The following is a 25,022-nucleotide window of genomic DNA, read 5'->3' on the forward strand; positions in this document are numbered from 1 at the left end:
AGGGGGAGGGGGGAGCGGGGGGAGAGGGGGAGGGACGGGGGGAGAGGGAGGGGGAGAGGGAGGGGGAGAGGAGGGGAGGGGAGGGGGGAGCGAGGGGGGAGAGGGGAGGGGGGGAGCGAGGGGGAGAGGGAGGGGGGGAGAGGGAGGGGGGAGAGAGGGAGGGGGGGAGCGAGGGGGGAGAGAGGGAGGGGGGGGAGCGAGGGGGGGAGAGAGGGAGGGGGGGAGCGAGGGGGGAGAGAGGGAGGGGGGGGAGCGAGGGGGGAGAGAGGGAGGGGGGGGAGCGAGGGGGGAGAGAGGGAGGGGGGGAGCGAGGGAGGGAGGGAGAGCGAGGGGGGAGAGGGGGGAGCGAGGGGGGAGAGAGGGAGGGGGGAGCGAGGGGAGGAGGGAGAGGGGGGGAGCGAGGAGGGGAGAGGGGGGAGCGAGGGGAGGGAGCGAGGGGAGAGGGAGGGAGGGGAGCGAGGGGGGAGAGGAGGGAGGGGAGCGAGGGGGGAGAGGAGGGGGGAGAGGGGGGGAGGGAGCGAGGGGGGGAGAGCGAGGGGGAGGGGAGCGAGGGGGGGAGAGGGGGGGGAGGGAGCGAGGGGGGAGAGCGAGGGAGGGAGCGAGGGGGGAGAGCGAGGGAGGGAGCGAGGGGGAGAGCGAGGGAGGGAGCGAGGGGGGAGAGGGAGGGAGGGAGCGAGGGGGGAGAGGGAGGGAGGGAGCGAGGGGGGAGAGGGAGCGAGGGGAGGGAGCGAGGGGGGAGAGGGAGGGAGGGAGCGAGGGGAGGGAGCGAGGGGGGAGAGGGAGGGAGGGAGCGAGGGGAGAGGGAGGGGGGGGGAGGGGGGAGAGGGAGGGGGGGAGGGAGGGGGGGCGAGGGGGGAGAGGGAGGGGGGGAGAGCGAGGGGGGAGAGGGAGGGGGGGCGAGGGGGGAGAGCGAGGGGGGAGAGGGAGCGGGGGAGAGGGAGCGGGGGAGAGGGAGCGAGCAAGAGGGAGGGAGCGAGCGAGCAAGAGGCAGGGAGTGAGCAAGAGGGAGGGAGGGCGGGAGGGAGGGAGCGAGCGAGCGGGAGGGAGGGAGGGAGCGAGCGAAAGGGAGGAGCGAGCGAGCGAGAGGGGGGAGGGAGCGAGCGAGAGGGGAGAGCGAGCGAGCGGGGAGAGGGAGGGAGCGAGCGAGCGAGAGGGGGAGAGGGAGGGAGCGAGCGAGCGAGAGGGGAGAGGGAGGGAGGGAGCGAGCGGGGAGAGGGAGAGAGGAGACAGAGGGAGAGCGAGCGAGGAGACAGCAAACGAGCAAGAGGAGACAGCGAGCGAGAGAGGAGACAGAGGGTGAGCGAGCGTGAGAGGAGACCGGGAGAGCGAGAGAGGAGACAGAGGGAGAGCGCGAGCGAGACAGCGGGAGAGAGGGAGTGAGGAGACAACAGGAGGAGCGAGCAAGGAGACAGCGAACGAACAGGAGGAGACAGCGAGCGAGAGAAGAGACAGAGGGAGAGCGAGCGAGAAAGGAGACGGGGGAGAGCGAGAGAGGAGACAGGGAGAGAGCGAGTGAGGAGACAGGGAGAGCGGAGCGAGAGAGGAGACGGGGACAGCGGGAGAGAGGAGACAGCGGGAGAGGAGACAGCGGGAGAGAGCGAGCGAAAGAGGAGACAGCGAATGAGCGGGAGGAAACAGAGCGAGAGAGGAGACAGAGAGCGAGCGAGAGCGGAGACAGAGCCAGAGCGGACCGACAGAGACAGAGCCAGAGCGGACCGACAGAGAAGAGAGCGAGAGGAGAGACAGAGAGGAATATTTGGAAAATTGTTTATAGCCGGAAAAAAAATATGGGAAAGTGATGTTGAATGTCCAGTTGCAGTTAAATTTTGCCTGGTGTTGTCCCCTTTTTGAAAGAGTTTATCAGGGTTATTTAAATCATATTATGAGAGAGGGAAAACGTTTGTGCCCCTGTTTGTACCTCAGAGTCTGTGAAAGACAGAGCAAACGGCAGCAGAAAAAGAGGGAAAAACTTCTTCAAAACTGATCCCATCTCATCGCCAAGGCTGGGGATAGATAACCTCAGCGCCTTCTTAGGAAGTTTAACCACTTTATTCATTCTTATTTGAGCTCCGTTTGGTATTAGAGGTTTTTTTTTGTTGTATGTTTAACGACGGCTTTGACGAGGGAAAGAAAAACTTGGAGCAACTTCTTCTGTCAAAGCTTGCAATGAGACTTGACAGAATTGAAAGATTTTTTATGAACTTTTCCCAAAAAATGAGTGTTAACACTTTTTTCCCCCTAAGTTTCGAATATAATTTTGGAAGAAACAGAAGCAAAAATCAGTTTTCCCCTCACCTAACCAAGTTTCAATGAGGTCTTCAAATTCAAATGGTTTTAAAGAGGCTCTGAAATGCTTAAACATTTTAAAATTGAAAGCCTCATATCATTCACATATGATTCCCAACCACCCTTAAAACTTTGTGTAGTAATAATGGGAACTTGTTAAGGATGGACCAAAGCTTACAACCCTTTTCACATCCTTTAAAACCAGCTCTTTCACCCCTCCTGATATCTCCTTCTTTGGCTCTGCAACAATTTTGTGCCGCTGCTTCTATGAAAAGAGCAGGGGGATGGGATTAATTGGGTAGCTCTTTTCAAGAGCTGACACAGACACAATGGGCTGATTAGCCTCCTTCTGTGCTGTATGATTCACTGAAACACCTGGGATGTTTTTTGTACATCAAAGGCAATATATAAATGCAAGTTTTTATCTGAACAATCAAATGGGGCTTCAGTCAATTCATCTTCCAAAAGGTGACGGCTTCACCTCCCTCAGTATTCCACGGGAGTGCTCAAGCCCTGGAATGTGCTTGAACACTTAATCTTCTGACTCAACTAACACCAATGTTCCTGCTCTGCTGCAATCAAGGAACTGCCAAGTGTGGAATGTAAATGATTGAATAATGTTAGGTTGTAAGTTTGGATTGCTATTATGTTTTATGCAATTATTCTCTGGATCAGGGACAAATCTAGCTTCCAAGAGCTCTTATAATAATTTGTCCGTGACTACACAAACCACTCTGGGTACAGGTATATTGTGTATCAGTAAAACAGGTTTATTATGCATTAAACATCCAGTACAAAGAAGTAATACTTAACAAGGAGATAGTCACAGTCTTGTTCGTTTGAGCCTCGGCGTTCCTTCTGAGCGACGGTGGCACAGTCTCTTCTCTTGCTGTTTTCTCTTGACTGAAGCTTGCTTCTCTGGTTTCTTGCAGTGTTCTGTCGACTGAAGCTCCTTCAACTGGTTCGCGCTGCCTTTAGTGTTCGAAATCTGTATCTTATACACTTTTCCTTCTTTTGCCTACATGACTGCAAACAGCTATCTGACACCTAGTACATGTTTTATGACCTTGTTGAGCCCACTCAGTCTAGCTTTGTGCATATCAAAGTGCTTTTTATCTTTAGATGTTCTCTTTCCAAAGACCACTTCCAAGATGTTGTCTAAACAATCTGTCCATTTTATAGTGGTATCACTGAGGAGTGCCTTCCATTTCTCTCTCTCTTCTCCAACTCTTATCTCTTTTCTATCACATTACTGAATACCACGTTCCTGATAGTCCCCATAAACTTAGCCGTGTCGGAGCTCCGAGTAGAGCACTTGTTTTGGGAGTCTCGTATCGGGCATGCAGACGATCTGACCTGTCCATAGGAGCTGATCGAGTGTGGTCAAAGCTTCGATGCTGGGGATGTTGGCCTGAGCGAGAACACCGACGTTGGTGCGCCTATCCTGCCAATGGATTTGTAGGATCTTGCGGAGGCAGCGTTGGTGGTACCTCTCCAGTGCTTTGAGGTGCCTGCTGTACATGGTCCATGTCTCTGAGGCATACAGGAGGGCAGGTATTACTACTGCTCTGTAGACCATGAGCTTGGTGCCGGGTTTGAGGTCCTGGTCTTCAAACACTCTCTTCCTCAGGCGACCGAAGGCTGCACTGGCACACTGAAGGCGGCCCAGGCCAACATCCCCAGCATCGAAGCTTTGACCACGCTCGATCAGCTCCGATGGATGGGTCACATCGTCCGCATACCTGATATGAGACTCCCAAAACAAGCACTCTACTTGGAGCTCCGGCACGGGCAAGAGAGCCCCAGGTGGGCAGAGGAAACGCTTCAAGGACACCATCAAAGCCTCCTTGAAAAAGTGCAACATCCCCACTGACACCTGGGAATCCCTGGCCCAAGACTGCACAAAGTGGAGGAGAAGCATCTGAGAAGGCGCCGAACACCTCGAGTCTCTTCGCCGGTAGCAAGCGGAAGCCAAGCGCAAGCAGCGCACGTCAACCCAAGCACCCCACCCACCCGCCCCTTCAACCACCGTCTGCCCCACCTGTGACAGACTGAAGGTCCCGCATTGGACTCGTCAATCACCTGCGAACTCATTTTTAATGTGGAAGCAAGTCATCCTCGGTTCCGAGGGACTGCCTAAGAAGAAGAAAAAGATTCCCTTCATTGTCTTATAAACCTCAATCAGATCCCCCCTAAGTCTACGCTTCTCTAAAGTGTAGAGTCCCAACACTTTTAGCCTATCTTGATAACTAAGATGCTTTATACTGGGATTTAGTCTAGTGGCCCTCCTCTGCACCCTCTCCAAAGCCTCAATAGCACCCACTATGTGAGGAGACAAAAACTGGACACATTATTCCAAGTGAGGCCTGACCAAGGTCTTGTACAAGGACAAAATAGTATGCCTCATCTTACACTCAATTGTCCTATGAATGCTCCCCCAACGCCCTATTTGCTCCAGCTATTGCTTCATGGCATTGTTCGTGTATCTTTACAGATCTATGCACTAGAATGCCAAATCTCTTTCTATCCCCACCTTCTTTAATGCTTTTCCCTGAAGGGTGTATGAATGTTTAGCATTCACCCGGCCCACCTGCAGAACACTGCACTTACCTAAGTTATACATCATTTGTCGGTCATGAGCCCAATCTCCCAACACATTAAGATCCGCCTGAAGCAAACGAGCGCTATCTACAGTCCTAACACTCACCACAGATCTTTGATATCATCTGCAAATTTGCAGATCTTGCCCCCAACACTTACATGCAGATCATTAATAAAAATTGTAAAGATCAACGGTCCCAACACTGATCCCTACGGGACACCACTGGTGACCGGTCTCCAAACAGATCCAAATCCATCTATAACTACTTTTTGTCTACATTCTGCCAACCAGTTCTCAATCCAGCTCAATATATTACCACTAATACCAGAGCCTTCAATCTTAGAGAGAAGGCTCTTGTGCGGTACCTTTTCAAAAGCTTTTTGGAAGTCTAAGTAGACAGTGTCTATTGGGCTCCCTTTATCCACTATCTTCGTAACTTCTTCAAAAAATACAATTAGATTTGTAAGACATGACCTCTTTATGAAGCCATGTTAGGTGTTCCTAGTATGTCCCTCTCTCTCCATGCACTCATATTGCATCCCTAATCCCAAGTATCTTTCCTGTTACTGATGTCAAACTAATGGGTCAATAGTTACCTGGGTCCGTCTCGTCATCTTTTTTAAAGATGGGGACTACATTAGCTTCCTTCCAGTCTACTGGAACCATCCCAGAGTGCAGTAAACTAATACAAATATAGGCTGGGGCTCGCACAGCACGTGTCCTATCTCCCTGAGGACCCTCGGGTGGATATCATCCAGCCCGGCTGCTCTAACTATTTTCAAGTTCTTAATTCTTTCTAAAGCAATTGTGTTCATCTAATTTAATACTACTAGTTTTATTATTAAAATCATTCAATTCTAATAGTCGAGCACCATCTTCAAGAGTGAAGACCAATGCCAAGTACTCATTTAATATTTCCGCCATACCCAGTGAGTCTTTTGTAACCTGTCCTTGAACATCCTGCAATGTCCCAATCAATGTTCCCTTTAAGCTGCGCAGCCACGCAGCGCTCTGCAGCTCCTACGCAGCCGGCTCACCGGCTTTTAAATAGGAAAAACCACGCCTGCACTGTATTTTGACTGGGCTGTGCAGTCCCTTAAAGGGGCCGCGCACGCAAAAAAAAATTAGTGAATATTGGTCCCAATACAATCTTTGACAGAACTGAAAAAGCTATTCCCATTACTTCCGCAAATGTCTACAGCCCTCTTTTCGATTAGCCTTTTAGCTGATCTAATAGCAGCGTTTGTCTTCTTTAGCTGTTCCATGTACTTAACTCTGTTTGGTTGAGTATTAGATGCCTTCAATTTATAGAAACATTTCTCTTTACATCTTGTCTTTGTACATAAACAGCCAGCTGCCTTTGCATTTTCTTACCACACTCCCTTCTTTTGACTTTGTGTACATATTTGTTTTCCAATTTTTTATCTTGTTCTTAAAAACTTTCCAATTGTATTCTACATCGGTCTCCTCTCCACCAAGTGGGTTAGGCAAATTACCCATTCCAAATCGTCTGCCATTTTACTGAAGTTTGCTCTTCTGAAATCTGGTACGAGTTGCAGATTCCCAGTACCTTTAGTTCTACCAGCCAGTGTACAGTCACCATGATTTTTCAGAATATGTCTCTTAGCTTTTGCATAATATCACTTTAGGCAGAAAATGTCAGCTTTTCAGATCATTCCGTTAGCATTATGATGGCTTTTAGTCCATCTGCTAGCGATGGGAATTCTTTGAACATTAGCAGAGCACTAAACATTAATCAAATATTTGTTTCTAAACTCTCAAAACCTTGAAATAAGCAAACCTAATCCTTATCACATTGGCTTTGGTGGAGAATGATCTTATCAGTGTTATTAATAGCCCTCTATAAACACCTGTGATTTAATTGTTGTTTTTAAACCCTAATTCTCACTTTATGTTCCCATTAGTACAGCTGCCTCTATTAGGGCAAGGGTAGCCAACCTTGTGGAGCTGAGAGGGTAGATACATATGCGGCAGCCAGTGAGAGAGTTACCTATGATTCCCAATTGCCCTCAAAGCTTATTATACATGCAATCATAGAATCTTACAGCACAGAAAGAGGTCATTCGGTCTGCTTTGCCTGTGCTAGCTCTTTGATAGAACTATCTAATTTAGCCCCACACCCCAGCCTTTTCCCCGTAACAATTTTTTTTAACCCTGCAAATTAGTCCTCTTCAAGTACATGTCCAATTGCCTTTTGAAAGGTCCTATGGAATCTGATTCCACCATTATTTCAGGTACTGTGTTCTAGATCTTAATAACCCTCGTGAAAAATTGCCTCTCATTTCCCCTCTCGTTTTTTGCCAATTATTTTAAATCAATAACCTCTAGTTACCGACCCACTTGCCAGAGGAAACGGTTTCAACCTACTTACTCTATCAAAACCCCTCATAATTTTTGAATACTTCTATTAGGTCCCCCCTTTTAACTTTCTGTGCTCTAAGGAGAACAATCCCAGTTTCTCCAATCTCTCCACATAACTGAAGTTCCTGATCCATGGTATCATCCTGGCAAACCTCCTCTGTACCCTCTCCAAGGCCTTGGCATCCCTCCTAAAGTGTGCTGCCCAGAATTGTACATAATACTGCAGCTGAGGCCTAACTCTATACCTCTGTGGAGGTGATTTTTATGTGGGTGCCCCTCGCCTTCAGGGACTTGTGCTTGACATGTTAGGTAGGAGACATTTTTTGAACGTAGCGAGTTGTTACGATCTAGTGATTGAAGCAGATTCAATAGTAGCTTTTATAAGTGGATTGGATAAATATTCAAAGGGAAAAAAGTTGCAGGGCTATGGGGAAAGAGAGAGAGAGAGTGACTAGCTGGATGGCTCTTTTGGGGAGCCGGCACAGACATGATGGGCTGAATGGCCTTCTGTGCTATAAGAATCTATGATTCTAACCAGAGATTTGTAAAGGTTTAGCATGACTTTCTATTTTTGTATTTAATACCCCTATTTACAAAGCCAAGTATCTCATACACTTTCTTAACAGCCTTATCAACTTGCCCTGCCACCTTCAAAGATTTGTGAATATGTCCTTGCATTTCCCCCCCGCCATGTTGTTCCTCCCAAAGTGCATCATTTCACACTTATCTGCATTAAATTGCATGTGTTTGCCCATTTCACCAGTCTGTCTATGCCCTCCTGAAGTCTGCTGCTATCCTCCTCACTATTTACTACGTTGCCAAGTTTTGCATCATCCACAAACTTCGAAATTGTACTCCTTATACCCAAGGCAAGGTCATTTATATATAACAAGAAAAGCAATGATTCTAATACCGACCCCTGGGGGACCTCACTGCATACGTATCTCCAGTCAGAAAAACATCCATTCCCCACTACTGTCTGCGTCCTACCCCTTAGCTTGGACCTAGTAATATTGAGAACTTGCTAAAGATGGACCACAGCGTACAACCTTTAAAAATCAGATATTCTGGAATTTGTAAGTCAATTCCGACGAGTGTGTGGATTCGAGTGTGTGGATTTCAGTGCCAATCAGCTGACCCCTGATCTTCTGTTTGACTGAATGTTGCTAAGGTCTGCCACAGGCTCACAGATGGTGCAACATTGCAAATGAACTGGGCTGGACTCTGCTGCTCTACAGATGGTAGAGGAAGAAGGACAATCAGCAAAGCCAATAGGATGTTGAACTACATTGCCAAAATAGTAAAATATAAATTAGAGAAGTTAATAATCAAACTTGACAGAGCTCTGGTCAGGCTGCACCTTGAATAAAATATTCATTTTTGGTCACCAAGAAACAGAGACAATCAAGTGTTGGAGGTAGTGCAGTGGGGAATGGATGTTTTTCTGACTGGATATATAAGTATATACAGTGAGGTCCCCCAGGGGTCGGTAGGGAAATGGTGTTAGGGAAATTAACGGGATTGAAGGCCGATAAATCCCCAGGGCCTGATGATCTACATCCTAGGGTATTTAAGGAAGTGGCCCTGGAGATAGTAGATGCATTGCTGGTCATCTTCCAAAATTCTATAGATTCTGGAACAGTTCCCATGGATTGGAGGGTAACTAATGTTACCCCACTGTTCAAAAAAGGTGGTAGAGAGAAAACGGGGAATTATAGACCGGTAAGCCTGACATCGGTAGTGGGGAAAATGCTAGAGTCCATTATAAAAGATGTAATAGCAGAGCACTTGGAAAACAGTGACAGGATCGGACAAAGTCAACATGGATTTACAAAAGGTAAATCGTGCTTGACTAATCTACAGGAATTTTTTGAGGATGTAACTGATAGAATAGATAAGGGAGAACCAGTGGATGTGGTGCATTTGGACTTTCAGAAGGCTTTCGATAAGGTCCCGCATAAGAGATTAGCGTGTAAAGTTAAGGCACATGGGATTGGGGGGCAAGGTACTGACTTGGATAGAGACTGGTTGGCAGACAGGAAGCAAAGAGTTGGAATAAACGGGTCTTTTTCCGAGTGGCAGGCAGTGACTAGTGGGGTACCGCAGGGATTGGTCCTTGGACCCCAGCTATTCACAATATATATTAATGATCTAGACGAGGGAACTAGATGTGGCATAGTGGTTAGCACTGTTGCCTCACAGTGCTAGGGACCCGGGTTCAAATCCGGCCTCGGGTGACTGTCTGTGTGGAGTTTGCACATTCTCCCCGTGTTTGCGTGGGTTTCCTCCGGGTGCTCCGGTTTCTTCCCACAGTCCAAAGATGTGCGGGTTAAGTTGATTGGCCATGATAAAAGTTGGCCCTTAGTGTTAGGGGGGATTAAATACGTGGGGTTACGGGGATAGGGCTTGGGTGGGATGGCTGTCGGTGTAGGGACCGGGTGCTAGGGTTTGGATGATCAGCCATGATCTCGTTGAATGGCGGAGCAGGCTCGAAGGGCCGAATGGCCTACTCCTGCTCCTATCTTCTATGTTTCTAATATCTCCAAGTTTGCAGATGACACAAAGCTGGGTGGGAGTGTGTGCTGTGAGGAGGATGCCGAAAAACTCCAGTATGATTTGGACAGGTTGGGTGATTGGGCAGATGCATGGCAGATGTAGTATAATGTGGATAAATGCGAGGTTATCCACTTTGGTGTCAAAAACAGGAAGACAGATTATTATCTGAACGGCAATAGATTGGGAGAAGGGGAAGTGCAACGAGACCTGGGTGTCCTTGTGCACCAGTCGCTGAAGGTATGCATGCAGGTGCAGCAGGCGGTTAAGAAGGCAAATGGTATGTTGGCCTTTTTAGCGAGAGGATTCGAGTACAGGAACAAGGATGTCTTGCTGCAGTTGTACAGGGCTTTGGTGAGACCACACCTTGAGTATTGTGTGCAGTTTTGGCCGCCTTATCTGAGGAAGGATGTTCTTGCCATGGAGGGAGTGCAGCGAAGATTCACCAGACTGATACCTGAGATGGCAGGAATGACGTATGCGGAGAGATTGGGTCGATTGGGCTTATACACGCTGGAGTTTAGAAGAATGAGAGGGGATCTCATTGAAACTTATAAAATTCTAACAGGACTAGCCAGACTAGATGTAGGAAGGATGTTCCTGATGGCGGGGGAGTCCAGAACCAGGGGTCACAGTCTAAAGATAAGGGGTAAGCTATTTAGGACAGAGATGAGGAGGAATTTCTTCACCCAGAGAGTGGTGAACCTGTGGAATTCTCTACCACAGAAGGCAGTTGAGGCCAATTCATTAAATATATTCAAAAAGGAGTTAGATATATTTCTTAAGGCTAAAGGGATCAACGGATATGGGGAGAAAGCAGCAACAGGGTACTGAGTTTGGATGATCAGCCATGATCTCATTGAATGACGGAGCAGGCTCGAGGGGCCGAATGGCCTACTCCTGTTCCTATCTTCTATGCTTCTATGAAAAAGTCTGATCTCTACTATCAAGGGTCTGAATTACAAGGAAAGGCTGAATAGAATTGGGCTTTTCAACCTGGAAGGGAAGCATCCATAGAGTTGATTTCATAGAGATATAAGATTGTTGAGGGTATTTGTAAAAAGTTAACCCGATATGTTACTTTGAATTAAACTGCGTGGGTAGAACCAGCAGTAAACAAGTTAAAACTAGTGAAAAGTAACTTTAGGACTGATAACAGGAAATTTGTCTTCACATATGAGTAGTTGAGGCAAAAAAAACCTGGAATCATTTAAGAAATAATTAGATGTCACAATGGAAGGATCTTAGGATCTCTTTGTATGAATTAATATGCAATGACCTTCCTCATCTGTAATTATAATATGATATTCATTAAAATTTTTAATTACATAGAATTTACAACACAGAAACAGGCCATTCGGCCAAATGGTCTATGCCGGCGTTTATGCTCCACACGAACCTCCTCCTAACCCTATCAGCATATCCTGCTACTCCTTCCTCCGTCCTGTGCATATCTAGCTTTCCCTTAAAGGCATCTATGCTATTCATCTCAACCACTCCTTGAGGCAGCGATTTCCACATTCTTACCACTCTTTGGATGAAGAATTACTAGTAGCTGTACACACTGGGTTAAAATCAGTTATTGCAAGCTGTTTTCTGCAAGCTGAAGGGAATGTACAGTAGACCCTGGCTAATAATCGCACCTCAGGGAAAGGTAGAGAAATATATAATTCTGGAAATCTTTTGTATGCATAGTCTGACTGATGTCGTTACTTCTGGACGGAACCTGGACAAGTTGCCTGAATATGTGTTGGTATGTCTGAATGGGTTCCTGTTAAAACAAAAGGTGGTTTTAATATTCTAATGTTCATTGAGTACAGAGACATTGAGTTGTGGGTATATTGTAGTATCTTTGGGTGAAGTGCTATGTTTCAACGACCCCAGGTATTTCAATCTGGGTGTTAAACATTCCAATGCATTTGATAAAGAATGGCTGACCATCTAACATTGATTTATAGATTAATGCAGCACAGAAGGAGGCCATTTAGCTGATCTTGTCTGTGCCGGCTCTTTGAAAGAGCTATCCAATTAATCCCACTCCCCTGCTCTTTCCCTATGGCCCTAGAAATGTTTCTTTTTCAAGTATTTATCCAATTTCCTTTTGAAAGTTACTATTCATTCTACTTCCACCACCCTTTCAGGCAGTGCATTCCAGATCACAACTCGCTGAGTAAAAAATATTCTCCTCGTCGCCCCCGGTTCTTTTCCCAATTGCCTTATATCTGTGTCCTCTGGTTACCGGCCCCCCCGCCAGTGGAAACAATTTCTCCCTATGTACTCTTGAACACCTCTATTAAATCTCCCCTTAACCTTTTCTGCTCTAAAGAGAACAATCCCAGCTTCCAATCTCTCTACATAGCTGAAATCCCTCGTCGCACCCTCTCCGATGCCTTGACATCCTTCCTAAAGTGTGGTGCTCAGAATTGGACACAATACTCCAGCTGAGGCCTAACCAGTGATTTATAAAGGTTTAGCATAGCAACCTTGCTTTTGTACACTAAGCCTCTGTTGATAAAGCCAAGGAACCTATAAGCTTTTTTAACTGCCTAATCAACTTTAAAATTGTACCATTTTGTTTATATTGCCTCTCCTCATTCTTCCTTCCAAAATGCAACACTTCACACTTCTCTGCATTAAATTTCATCCGCCATGTGCCCATTTCATCAGTCTGTCTATGTCCTTCTGAAGTCTGCTACTGTCCTCTTCACTGTTTGCTATATTTCTGGGTTTTGTGTCGCTATGGGAGTCCAGAGGTCATGAAAGGTGTTATGTAGTGCAAGTTCTTTCTCTCTTTTACTTTTTCTATGCTTTTAAAAGCTCTTACTATTTCATCTTATATTATCTGATGATAGCATTTGTTCATATTCCTTCTTGGCCCTCCTAATCCTCCCTTTTCACCTCCCTACTACACTTTCTCTATGTTATGGGGAATATTGAGGTTATCTGAGCTAGGCAACATTTTGTTGTCCTTTGGTTGCTCTTTCGGTGTGATGCTACAGACCACTGTTAAATACTTAATTATGTAGATAGAAGAAAGCATAGTTTGCAATTGAGTTTGAATTTTTTTATTTTAATTTGTAATCATCGGAGCTCTAATTGCTTCCTTCACTTGGAGTTCACTTTTAGTCATAGAAGCAGATAATTATCATTCAAAGCACTTTCAATAAATTAATTTTGTCAGTTCAACAAGTTCAGCGATTTTTTTTTTCTCACCCCCACAGTCCTGCAAAAATGTCAGTAGGGCGCAGTGATTCTTATTGATAGAACTAGTCAAACTTGCAAAACCACACAGCTATTTGTGTCATGTGGCATGTATATTCTTGAGGCTGTATATTAAACACACCTTAAAATGATCTTGTGGGATAAACACAGATGAGCAAAAGCATGTAGTTGAAAGGATCCACCTCCCATTCTACTAAGCCAGTTTCTCATCACTGCGGGAAAACCTAATGTCAATATTGTGCCATCACACTTGTTGATTGGCTCAAGATAAAATCAGAATTGAAGAGTTACGGAATGAATGAATCAAAGGCACAGTAAACCGCTAGAAAAATTAGAAATTTAGAGTGACCGGTCAGGAGAAGCTACCAATAAATAAAAGAGTAAACCAATTGAATCACTCAAAGTGCTTTGTTGAAATCCAACATTTTTTTTCTTGGTTGGTTTCTAAAGTTCAAAATAAGATAAGCTAAAAAAATTACATATTTCACAATAACATGATTAAATTTACCAATTGGATTGTCTTTTGTGTCTTTTAATGCTTCCCTTAAAGTTTTTACTTCAGCCTGTCTCAAAGGCCTGGGTTTCAACTAGATATTTTTTTCCCAGAGCAATTGGAGTTCCTGACTGTATATGTGCAGTCTGAGCATGTGCCGTTTGCAGAAGTAGGTTTCTGGCTTGAAGTAAAGTGTGTGGCCCCATATCCTGTGAGGATTTGTCAGAAAGACTGTACCAAACTGCTCCTCCTCCTCAATGCTTCCTCGTCGCCCCCCCCCCCCCTTTCCCAAAGCTCCCAGACACTTGGATCAAAGTCCTTCATCAAAGTACAGTCAGACTTCATAAAACTACTTGGCATAATGCCCCTCTTTATATAAACCTCCAAATTTCCTAATAGATATATTTTATTATAAATGTTTTGCGGCTAGTAAATGTTCATAGCAAAGTGTACGTCATACTTCAAAGTATCTGTTAAACTTGCTTGATCGTTTCTGCCATTTTTGTTTTGTCAGCTGATGCCTGACCCACATAGACAACCCATTGTCATGTTTAATAATGTCTGAACCAAGCGACTGAAAAATCCAGTTGGGTAGAGTTTTGATTTGCTCAAATGGAATGTAACACTTCCCCTGTTGGGACACATCCTACATAGAGAACTTGAGTGCAGGTTGGCAGAGTCAAGCTTAGGGACCCCCATGTGTGCTTAGCAGTACTGCTGGAATTTAACAAGTTAAAACCAAGCAGCCTACCAGCATTGGTATGCTTTCCGCTGCTTGGACAGCCAGGAAAACTCAAACTGTTAGAATATTTTCTTTTTATTCATTCCTGGGATGTGGGCATCGCTGGCAAGGCCAGCATTAATTGCCCATTGAGAAGGTAGTAGTGAGTCTGTGTGGCGAAGATACTCCCATAGTGCTGTTAGGGAGGGAGTTCCAGGATTTTGACCCAGCGACTATGAAGGAACGGCGATATATTTCCAAGTCAGGATTGTGTGTGACTTGGGGGGGAACTTGGAGGTGATGGTGTTCCCACGTGCCTGCTGCCCTTGTCCTTCTAGGTGGTAAAGGTCGTGGGTTTGGGAGGTGCTGTCGAAGAAGCCTTGGCGAGTTGCTGCAGTGCATCTTGTAGACGGTACGCACTGCAGCCACGGTGCACCAGTGGTGGAGGGAGTGAATGTTTAAGGTGGTGGATGGGGTGCCAATCAAGCGAGCTGCTTTGTCCTGGATGGTGTTGAGCTTCTTGAGTGTTGTTGGAGCTGCACTCATCCAAGGAGCCTCCTTCTCCCACCAGTTGTTTAATAGCCCACCACCATTCGCGAATGGATGTGGCAGGACTGCAGAGCTTTGATCTGATCCATTGGTTGTGGGATCGCTTAGCTCCGTTGGACATGACCCTGGCATCCAACTTTCGAAGGCCAGTGGAGATAGCTTCAGAGCTTCAAAAGAAGACAGACCAGTACAGACAGTCCCAAGCGTGGCCACACACAAGCCCATCAGCAAAATTAAAAATGATGAGGCAAAAGAGAAATGTTTTTTCTTCAGGCAGCTCTGTGGTTTTCTCTTCATCCTACTGCAACAGGCCTCTGAGGCATACTGCAGCAAGTCTGAGCCCCTCAGTCTGCTGCGACTCTTGCACGTACATTACTCTGGGGCTGGGAATACATCCAGGGTTACAGAAGAAGGGAGGGCATCTGCAGAGTGAGTGGATCTCCTGACCCACTGGAGATGTATCCCAGTCGGAAAGCCCACGTTCGAGGTATTTCCGTTAGGCAACAATTTAAATTTCTTATGTGCAATTGCATAGTGACGCTGACAGAGGCTTAAACTGGTGGTCCATCCACCCTCTCACGTAAAAAGGGTATTAATTAATGTGAGAGTGGAGAGAAATATAAAACTCTTGGAAAGTAAGAGAAATTTAGTGTTCCATGATTTTAAGTTCACTGGTTGTGATTTTTGATCCATTTCTTTCTTTCCTTCTCTCAACCCTCGTCAGACTTCTTTGATAGCAGTCCAGCACCTTCTGCTGTTGCTCATTCTGGATCCATCCAGAAACCAGAACAACCAGACAAGGCAGTGGAAAGGTGAAAATTCTGATTGTGGTAATTATGATCTAATTACAGATCAAGTTTAGTAATTGCAGCATGTGTTGATGGTGATTGTGTCTTAAAATGCTACTTAATTTATGAAAAATTCGATATAATGCTTTCTAACTTTTATTTAAATTAATTCTCTACAATCAAATATTTTAAGCACAAGAAAATAGATTTATCCTATAGCAGTGTATTTACTTGGTAGCCTCCCCATCTATCTATCTTATAACATTTTCTGATTATTATTCACACCTCACGTTACACTATAAAGTGCCAAAAGTATTATTAAAGTTAAGAAAAAGGCAGTAATTTTAATGAGCTGTATTTTCTGCTTTTTAAATATTTGTTATCGGGATGTGATTAATGCTGATAAGTTTGCATTTATTGCGCTTCTTTAGTTGCTGAGAAGGTGGTCGTGGGCCTTCTCCTTGAACCGCTGCACTTCTTGTGGTATAGCTTAGAAAGAACAAAAAGGTGGGAGAAAACTCACTTATTTTTAAAGTGAGGGAATTCACATTCATTTTAGAAACACAATATTAATATCCCGAATACTAAAGTACTTTTTCAAAATGGAAAATTGTATTGTGTCTAAGTGACTGAAGAGTTGAGTTCACAGTTAGACTGTGTGTTCTGGATTGGCGATCATTGGCAGCCTCTGAGGTGATCAGATCTATGTTATTGTTTCAGGAAAGAGAATACAGCTGAGGCCTTGCCAGAAGGATTCTTTGACGATCCGGTAAAAGATGCAAAGGCGAGTACTACATAGCATTTACATTATTTTGTTCTCCGAAGTTGGTGCTGATATTTTAGCCAAGCATGTTTGTTCTGTATCTAGATGATTTTTTTCTTTGATGTTTTCAGTCTGATAACCTGTAGAGGGCAGTGCAGACCTAGCATTTGTGGCATTTCTGATAACTGACCATTCCAGAGCCTGCATGTATTTATCATCTATCTCGTCATCACTTGATACTCTAGGTGCGGAAAGTAGACCCACCAAAAGACCAAATGGACAAAGAATGGGAAGAGTTTCAGAAAGAAATCAGACAGGTTAATACGGTGAGTCATTTAAAGAATATGAAGAAGAGTAAAGAGTGATCAATCTGTATTCAAAGTTTTGAAAACTGTACAAATAATTTACTATCTGTTTTATTATTACGGCATACATTGTTTAAAAAAAGTGAATTAGCACTCTCAAAGTAGTAAGCATCTGGAGTGGGTTCTCAGTTAATACAATCTTGATTTAACTCAATTAAGAGAGCTGATGAATGTTTGTAAAAGAAAGGAATGTAGGTTAAGAATGGACAAACCAGTCAGAGAAGACTAAAGGAGATTGACATCCTGGAGACTGATTGATTGTTTTGAGATCGTGGGAGAAAATTTGGACTTTTGTGTTCTTGACGGTTTCTGCCCGTGGAGATTCAATGATAAGTTGCACAAATTGTACAGTCTGTTGGAAAGAGCTGAATTGATGTCATATGGCCATTTTTCATCCCATGCTTTCATTCATCTATATATATATAAATAATATATTATTTATTATATATATAAATAAAAGAGTTTGTCTGTCTGTCTGTCTGTTTGTCCGGCTATACAATCAAAAGTTAGAGCGTACCTACACATGTTATATCAAAAGAAAGCTTATCATTAGGGGAGTCTAATAGGCATATTTACTTTTTGGTCAGACAAAAATTGTTCGGACAGTATACAAAAAAGGTTCAAAAAACAGCAACATTACGCTCATTAGCGTTGAGTGACGTGATGGTTGACCAATTGTACAGGGGATTTACCTGATGGTTGACCAATCAGTGCGTCACGGGGGGCGTTTCATTGCGTGTGTGGGCGGGCCTAATCCTTCTGAGCTGAGGTGAGTGGCCGCCATCTTGATTCCTAACTATTGATTTATTTTTCCCACTTTCTGTGTGTTTATTTTTCCCACTTTCTGGGGGAAGAGGGAGGAGGGGGGGGAGGGGGAGGAGGGGGGAAGAGGGAGGAGGGGGGAAGAGGGAGGAGGGGGGAAGAGGGAGGAGGGGGGAAGAGGGAGGAGGGGGGGAAGAGGGGGGAGGGGGGGAAGAGGGAGGAGAGGGGGGAGGGGGGGAAGAGGGGGGAGGGGGGAAGAGGGAGGAGGGGGGGAAGAGGGAGGAGGAGGGGGGAGGGGGAGGAGGAGGAAGGGGGAGGAGGAGGGGGGAAGAGGGAGGAGGGGGGAAGAGGAGGGAGGAGGAGGAGGGGGGAAGAGGGAGGAGAAGGGGGGAGGAGGAGGGGGGAGGAGGAGGGGGGAAGAGGGAGGAGGAGGAGGAGGGGGGAAGAGGGAGGAGGAGGAGGAGGGGGGAAGAGGGAGGAGGAGGAGGAGGGGGGAAGAGGGAGGAGGAGGAGGAGGGGGGGAAGAGGGAGGAGGAGGGGGGAGGAGGAGGGGGGGAAGAGGGAGGAGGAGGGGGGAAGAGGGAGGAGGAGGGGGGAGGAGGAGGGGGGAAGAGGGAGGAGGAGGAGGGGGGGAAGAGGGAGGAGGAGGGGGGAAGAGGGAGGAGGGGAGGGAGGAGGGGGAGGAGGAGGAGGAGGGGGGAGGAGGAGGGGGGAGGAGGAGGGGGGAGGAGGAGGGGGGAGGAGGAGGGGGGAAGAGGGAGGAGGGGGGAAGAGGGAGGAGGAGGGGGAGGAGGAGGGGGAAGAGGGGGGAGGAGGAGGAGGGGGGAAGAGGGAGGAGGGGGGAAGAGGGAGGAGGGGGGAAGAGGAGGAGGAGGAGGAGGGGGGGAAGAGGGAGGAGGAGGGGGGGAAGGGGAAGAGGGAGGAGGAGGAGGGGGGGAAGAGGGAGGAGGAGGAGGAGGGGGTAGAGGGAGGAGGAGGAGGAGGGGGAAGAGGGAGGAGGAGGAGGGGGAAGAGGGAGGAGGAGGAGGGGGGGAAGAGGGAGGAGGAGGAGGGGGGAAGAGGGAGGAGAAGGAGGAGGGGGGAAGAGGGAGGAGGAGGAGGGGGGGAAGAGGGAGGAGGAGGAGGGGGGGAAGAGGGAGGAGGAGGAGGGGGGGAAGAGGGAGGAGGAGGGGGGAAGAGGGAAGAGGAGGAGGAGGGGGGGAAGAGGGAGGAGGAGGGGGGGAAGAGGGAGGAGGAGGGAGGAGGAGGGGGGAAGAGGGAGGAGGGGAAGAGGGAGGAGGAGGAGGGGGGGAGGAGGAGGGGGGGAGGAGGAGGAGGAGGAGGGGGGGAGGAGGAGGAGGAGGAGGGGGGGAGGAGGAGGAGGAGGGGGGAGGAGGAGGAGGAGGGGGGGAAGAGGGAGGAGGAGGGGGGAAGAGGGAGGAGGAGGGGGGAAGAGGGAGGAGGAGGGGGGAAGAGGGAGGAGGAGGAGGAGGGGGAAGAGGGAGGAGGAGGGGGGGAAGAGGGAGGAGGGGGGGAAGAGGGAGGAGAAGGAGGAGGGGGGAAGAGGGAGAAGGAGGAGGGGGGGAAGAGGGAGAAGGAGGAGGGGGGGAAGAGGGAGAAGGAGGAGGGGGTGAAGAGGGAGAAGGAGGAGGGGGTGAAGAGGGAGGAGGAGGAGGGGGGGAAGAGGGAGGAGGAGGAGGGGGGGAAGAGAGGAGGAGGGGGGGAAGAGGGAGGAGGAGGAGGGGGGAGGAGGAGGAGGGGGGGAAGAGGGAGGAGGAGGAGGGGGGGAGGAGGGAGGAGGAGGGGAAGAGGGAGGAGGAGGAGGAGGGGGGGGAAGAGGGAGGAGGAGGAGGAGGGGGGGAAGAGGGAGGAGGAGGAGGAGGGGGGGAAGAGGGAGGAGGAGGAGGAGGGGGGGAAGAGGGAGGAGGAGGAGGAGGAGGGGGGGAAGAGGGAGGAGGAGGAGGAGGGGGGGAAGAGGGAGGAGGAGGAGGGGGGGAAGAGGGAGGAGGAGGAGGAGGGGGGAAGAGGGAGGAGGAGGAGGAGGGGGGGAAGAGGAAGGAGGAGGAGGAGGAGGGGGGGAAGAGGAAGGAGGAGGAGGAGGAGGGGAGGAAGAGGGAGGAGGGGGGGGGAAGAAAGGAGGAGGAGGAGGGGGAAGAGGGAGGAGGAGGAGGGGGGAAGAGGGAGGAGGAGGGGAAGAGGAGGAGGAGGAGGGGGGGAAGAGGGAGGAGGAGGAGGAGGGAAGAGGGAGGAGGAGGGGGGGAAGAGGGAGGAGGAGGAGGAGGGGGGAAGAGGGAGGAGGAGGAGGGGGGAAGAGGGAGGAGGAGGGGGAAGAGGGAGGAGGAGGAGGAGGAGGGGGGGAAGAGGGAGGAGGAGGAGGAGGGGGGGAAGAGGGAGGAGGAGGAGGAGGGGGGGAAGAGGGAGGAGGAGGAGGGGGGGGAAGAGGGAGGAGGAGGAGGGGGGAAGAGGGAGGAGGAGGAGGAGGGGGGGAAGAGGGAGGAGGAGGAGGAGGGGGGGAAGAGGGAGGAGGAGGAGGAGGGGGGGAAGAGGAAGGAGGAGGAGGAGGAGGGGGGGAAGAGGAAGGAGGAGGAGGAGGGGAGGAAGAGGGAGGAGGAGGGGGGAAGAAAGGAGGAGGAGGAGGGGGAAGAGGGAGGAGGAGGGGAAGAGGGAGGAGGAGGAGGGGGGGAAGAGGGAGGAGGAGGAGGAGGGGAAGAGGGAGGAGGAGGAGGGGAAGAGGGAGGAGGAGGGGGGGAAGAGGGAGGAGGAGGAGGGGGGAAGAGGGAGGAGGAGGGGGGAAGAGGGAGGAGGAGGGGGGAAGAGGGAGGAGGAGGAGGAGGGGGGAAGAGGGAGGAGGAGGGGGGAAGAGGGAGGAGGAGGGGGGAGGAGGAGGGGGAGGAGGAGGAGGAGGAGGGGGGAAGAGGGAGGAGGAGGAGGGGGGAAGAGGGAGGAGGGGGAAGAGGGAGGAGGAGGGGGGGAAGAGGGAGGAGGGGGGGAAGAGGGAGGAGGAGGGGGGAAGAGGGGGGGGAGGAGGAGGAGGAGGAGGGGGGAAGAGGGAGGAGGAGGAGGAGGGGGGAAGAGGGAGGAGGAGGAGGAGGGGGGGAAGAGGGAGGAGGAGGAGGAGGGGGGGAAGAGGGAGGAGGAGGAGGGGAAGAGGGAGGAGGAGGAGGAGGAGGGGAAGAGGGAGGAGGAGGAGGGGAAGAGGGAGGAGGAGGAGGGGAAGAGGGAGGAGGAGGAGGGGAAGAGGGAGGAGGAGTGGGAAGAGGGAGGAGGAGGAGGGGAAGAGGGAGGAGGAGGGGGGAAGAGGGAGGAGGAGGGGGAAGAGGGAGGAGGAGGAGGAGGAGGGGGGGAAGAGGGAGAGGGAGGAGGAGGAGGAGGGGGGGAAGAGGGAGAGGGAGGAGGAGGAGGAGGGGGGGAAGAGGGAGGAGGAGGGGAAGAGGGAGGAGGAGGAGGAGGGGAAGAGGGAGGAGGAGGGGAAGAGGGAGGAGGAGGAGGGGAAGAGGGAGGAGGAGGGGGGAAGAGGGAGGAGGAGGAGGGGGGAAGAGGGAGGAGGAGGAGGGGGGAAGAGGGAGGAGGAGGAGGGGGGAAGAGGGAGGAGGAGGAGGAGGGGGGGAAGAGGGAGGAGGAGGAGGAGGGGGGAAGAGGGAGGAGGAGGAGGAGGGGGGGAAGAGGGAGGAGGAGGAGGGGGGGAAGAGGGAGGAGGAGGAGGAGGGGGGGAAGAGGGAGAAGGAGGGGGGAAGAGGGAGGAGGAGGAGAAGGGGGAAGAGGGAGGAGGAGGAGGGGGGAAGAGGGAGGAGGAGGAAGAGGGGGGGGGAAGAGGGAGGAGGAGGAGGAGGGGGGGAAGAGGGAGGAGGAGGAGGAGGGGGGAAGAGGGAGGAGGAGGAGGGGGGAAGAGGGAGGAGGAGGAGGAGGAGGGGGGAAGAGGGAGGAGGAGGAGGAGGAGGGGGGAAGAGGGAGGAGGAGGAGGAGGAGGGGGGAAGAGGGAGGAGGAGGAGGAGGAGGGGGGAAGAGGGAGGAGGAGGAGGAGGGGGGGAAGAGGGAGGAGGAGGGGGGGAAGAGGGAGGAGGAGGGGGGAAGAGGGAGGAGGAGGAGGGGGGAAGAGAGAGGAGGAGGAGGGGGGGAAGAGGGAGAGGAGGAGGAGGGGGGGAAGAGGGAGGAGGAGGAGGGGGGGAGAGGGAGGAGGAGGAGTGGGGGAAGAGGGAGGAGGAGGGGGTAAGAGGGAGGAGGAGGAGGGGGGAGGAGGAGGGGGGAGGAGGAGGAGGGGGGAAGAGGGGGAGGAGGAAGAGGGGAAGAGGGAGGAGGAGGAGGGGAAGAGGGAGGAGGAGGAGGAGGAGGGGGGGAAGAGGGAGGAGGAGGGGAAGATGCAGGAGGAGGAGGAGGGGGGGAAGAGAGGAGGAGGAGGGGAAGAGGGGGGAGGAGGAGGAGGGGAAGAGGGAGGAGGAGGAGGAGGGGAAGAGGGAGGAGGAGGAGGAGGGGAAGAGGGAGGAGGAGGAGGAGGGGAAGAGGGAGGAGGAGGAGGAGGGGAAGAGGGAGGAGGAGGAGGAGGGGAAGAGGGAGGAGGAGGAGGAGGGGAAGAGGGAGGAGGAGGAGGGGAAGAGGGAGGAGGAGGGGGAAGAGGGAGGAGGAGGAGGAGGGGGGGAAGAGGGAGGAGGAGGAGGAGGGGGGGAAGAGGGAGGAGGGGGAGGAGGAGGAGGAGGGGGGGAAGAGGGAGGAGGGGGAAGAGGGAGGAGGAGGGGGGGAGGAGGAGGAGGAGGAGGGGGGAAGAGGGAGGAGGAGGAGGAGGGGGGAGGAGGAGGAGGGGGGGAAGAGGGAGGAGGAGGAGGAGGGGGGGAGAGGGAGGAGGAGAAGAGGGAGGAGGAGGAGGAGGAGGGGGGAAGAGGGAGGAGGAGGGGGGAAGAGGGAGGAGGAGGAGGAGGGGAAGAGGGAGGAGGAGGGGGGGAAGAGGGAGGAGGGGGGGAAGAGGGAGGAGAAGGAGGAGGGGGGAAGAGGGAGAAGGAGGAGGGGGGAAGAGGGAGAAGGAGGAGGGGGGGAAGAGGGAGAAGGAGGAGGGGGTGAAGAGGGAGAAGGAGGAGGGGGTGAAGAGGGAGGAGGAGGAGGGGGGAAGAGGGAGGAGGAGGAGGGGGGGAAGAGAGGAGGAGGGGGGGAAGAGGGAGGAGGAGGGGGGGAAGAGGGAGGAGGAGGAGGGGGGGAGGAGGAGGAGGGGGGGAAGAGGGAGGAGGAGGAGGGGGGGAGGAGGGAGGAGGAGGGGAAGAGGGAGGAGGAGGAGGAGGGGGGGAAGAGGGAGGAGGAGGAGGAGGGGGGGAAGAGGGAGGAGGAGGAGGAGGGGGGGAAGAGGGAGGAGGAGGAGGAGGGGGGGAAGAGGGAGGAGGAGGAGGAGGAGGGGGGGAAGAGGGAGGAGGAGGAGGAGGGGGGGAAGAGGGAGGAGGAGGAGGGGGGGAAGAGGAGGAGGAGGAGGAGGGGGGAAGAGGGAGGAGGAGGAGGAGGGGGGAAGAGGAAGGAGGAGGAGGAGGAGGGGGGGAAGAGGAAGGAGGAGGAGGAGGAGGGGAGGAAGAGGGAGGAGGGGGGGGGAAGAGAAGGAGGAGGAGGAGGGGGAAGAGGGAGGAGGAGGAGGGGGGAAGAGGGAGGAGGAGGGGAAGAGGGAGGAGGAGGAGGGGGGGAAGAGGGAGGAGGAGGAGGAGGGAAGAGGGAGGAGGAGGGGGGAAGAGGGAGGAGGAGGAGGAGGGGGGAAGAGGGAGGAGGAGGAGGAGGAGGGGGGAAGAGGGAGGAGGAGGGGGGGAAGAGGGAGGAGGAGGAGGAGGAGGGGGGGAAGAGGGAGGAGGAGGAGGAGGGGGGGAAGAGGGAGGAGGAGGAGGAGGGGGGGAAGAGGGAGGAGGAGGAGGGGGGGGAAGAGGGAGGAGGAGGAGGGGGGAAGAGGGAGGAGGAGGAGGAGGGGGGGAAGAGGGAGGAGGAGGAGGAGGGGGGGAAGAGGGAGGAGGAGGAGGGGGGAAGAGGAAGGAGGAGGAGGAGGAGGGGGGAAGAGGAAGGAGGAGGAGGGGAGGAAGAGGGAGGAGGAGGGGGGAAGAAAGGAGGAGGAGGAGGGGGAAGAGGGAGGAGGAGGGGAAGAGGGAGGAGGAGGAGGGGGGGAAGAGGGAGGAGGAGGAGGAGGGGAAGAGGGAGGAGGAGGAGGGGAAGAGGGAGGAGGAGGGGGGGAAGAGGGAGGAGGAGGAGGGGGGAAGAGGGAGGAGGAGGGGGGAAGAGGGAGGAGGAGGGGGGAAGAGGGAGGAGGAGGAGGAGGAGGAGGGGGGAAGAGGGAGGAGGAGGGGGGAAGAGGGAGGAGGAGGGGGAGGAGGAGGGGGAGGAGGAGGAGGAGGAGGGGGGAAGAGGGAGGAGGAGGAGGGGGGAAGAGGGAGGAGGGGGAAGAGGGAGGAGGAGGGGGGGAAGAGGGAGGAGGGGGGGAAGAGGGAGGAGGAGGGGGAAGAGGGGGGGGAGGAGGAGGAGGAGGAGGGGGGAAGAGGGAGGAGGAGGAGGAGGGGGGGAAGAGGGAGGAGGAGGAGGAGGGGGGAAGAGGGAGGAGGAGGAGGAGGGGGGGAAGAGGGAGGAGGAGGAGGGGAAGAGGGAGGAGGAGGAGGAGGAGGGGAAGAGGGAGGAGGAGGAGGGGAAGAGGGAGGAGGAGGAGGGGAAGAGGGAGGAGGAGGAGGGGAAGAGGGAGGAGGAGTGGGGAAGAGGGAGGAGGAGGAGGGGAAGAGGGAGGAGGAGGAGGGGAAGAGGGAGGAGGAGGGGGGAAGAGGGAGGAGGAGGGGGGAAGAGGGAGGAGGAGGAGGAGGAGGGGGGGAAGAGGGAGAGGGAGGAGGAGGAGGAGGGGGGGAAGAGGGAGAGGAGGAGGAGGAGGAGGGGGGGAAGAGGGAGGAGGAGGGGAAGAGGGAGGAGGAGGAGGAGGGAAGAGGGAGGAGGAGGGGAAGAGGGAGGAGGAGGAGGGGAAGAGGGAGGAGGAGGGGGGAAGAGGGAGGAGGAGGAGGGGGGAAGAGGGAGGAGGAGGAGGGGGAAGAGGGAGGAGGAGGAGGGGGGAAGAGGGAGGAGGAGGAGGAGGGGGGGAAGAGGGAGGAGGAGGAGGAGGGGGAAGAGGGAGGAGGAGGAGGAGGGGGGAAGAGGGAGGAGGAGGAGGGAGGAGGAGGAGGAGGGGGGGAAGAGGGAGAAGGAGGGGGAAGAGGGAGGAGGAGGAGGAGGGGGAAGAGGGAGGAGGAGGAGGGGGGGAAGAGGGAGGAGGAGGAAGAGGGGGGGGGAAGAGGGAGGAGGAGGAGGAGGGGGGAAGAGGGAGGAGGAGGAGGAGGGGGGGAAGAGGGAGGAGGAGGAGGGGGGAAGAGGGAGGAGGAGGAGGAGGAGGGGGGAAGAGGGAGGAGGAGGAGGAGGAGGGGGGAAGAGGGAGGAGGAGGAGGAGGGGGGGAAGAGGGAGGAGGAGGGGGGGAAGAGGGAGGAGGAGGGGGGGAAGAGGGAGGAGGAGGAGGGGGGAAGAGAGAGGAGGAGGAGGGGGGGAAGAGGGAGGAGGAGGAGGGGGGGAAGAGGGAGGAGGAGGAGGGGGGGAAGAGG

General features: G+C 52.3%; 1 protein-coding gene across 1 annotated transcript in view; it reads left to right on the forward strand.

Moving 5' to 3' along the window:
* znf830 (zinc finger protein 830) overlaps positions 1 to 25,022 on the forward strand; it is a 136,002-nt gene that overhangs the window by 45,432 nt on the left and 65,548 nt on the right. The window contains exons 6-8 of the mRNA XM_085988137.1: positions 15,533 to 15,620; positions 16,317 to 16,380; positions 16,605 to 16,685. Of these exons, the coding sequence (XP_085844263.1) occupies positions 15,533 to 15,620; positions 16,317 to 16,380; positions 16,605 to 16,685 (233 nt within the window). The remainder of the gene's footprint in view (positions 1 to 15,532; positions 15,621 to 16,316; positions 16,381 to 16,604; positions 16,686 to 25,022) is intronic.

This window comes from Somniosus microcephalus, chromosome 5 (assembly GCF_052327205.1).
Source record: "Somniosus microcephalus isolate GS21.2 chromosome 5, FLI_Smic_1.0, whole genome shotgun sequence".
NCBI classification, from domain to species: domain Eukaryota; kingdom Metazoa; phylum Chordata; class Chondrichthyes; order Squaliformes; family Somniosidae; genus Somniosus; species Somniosus microcephalus.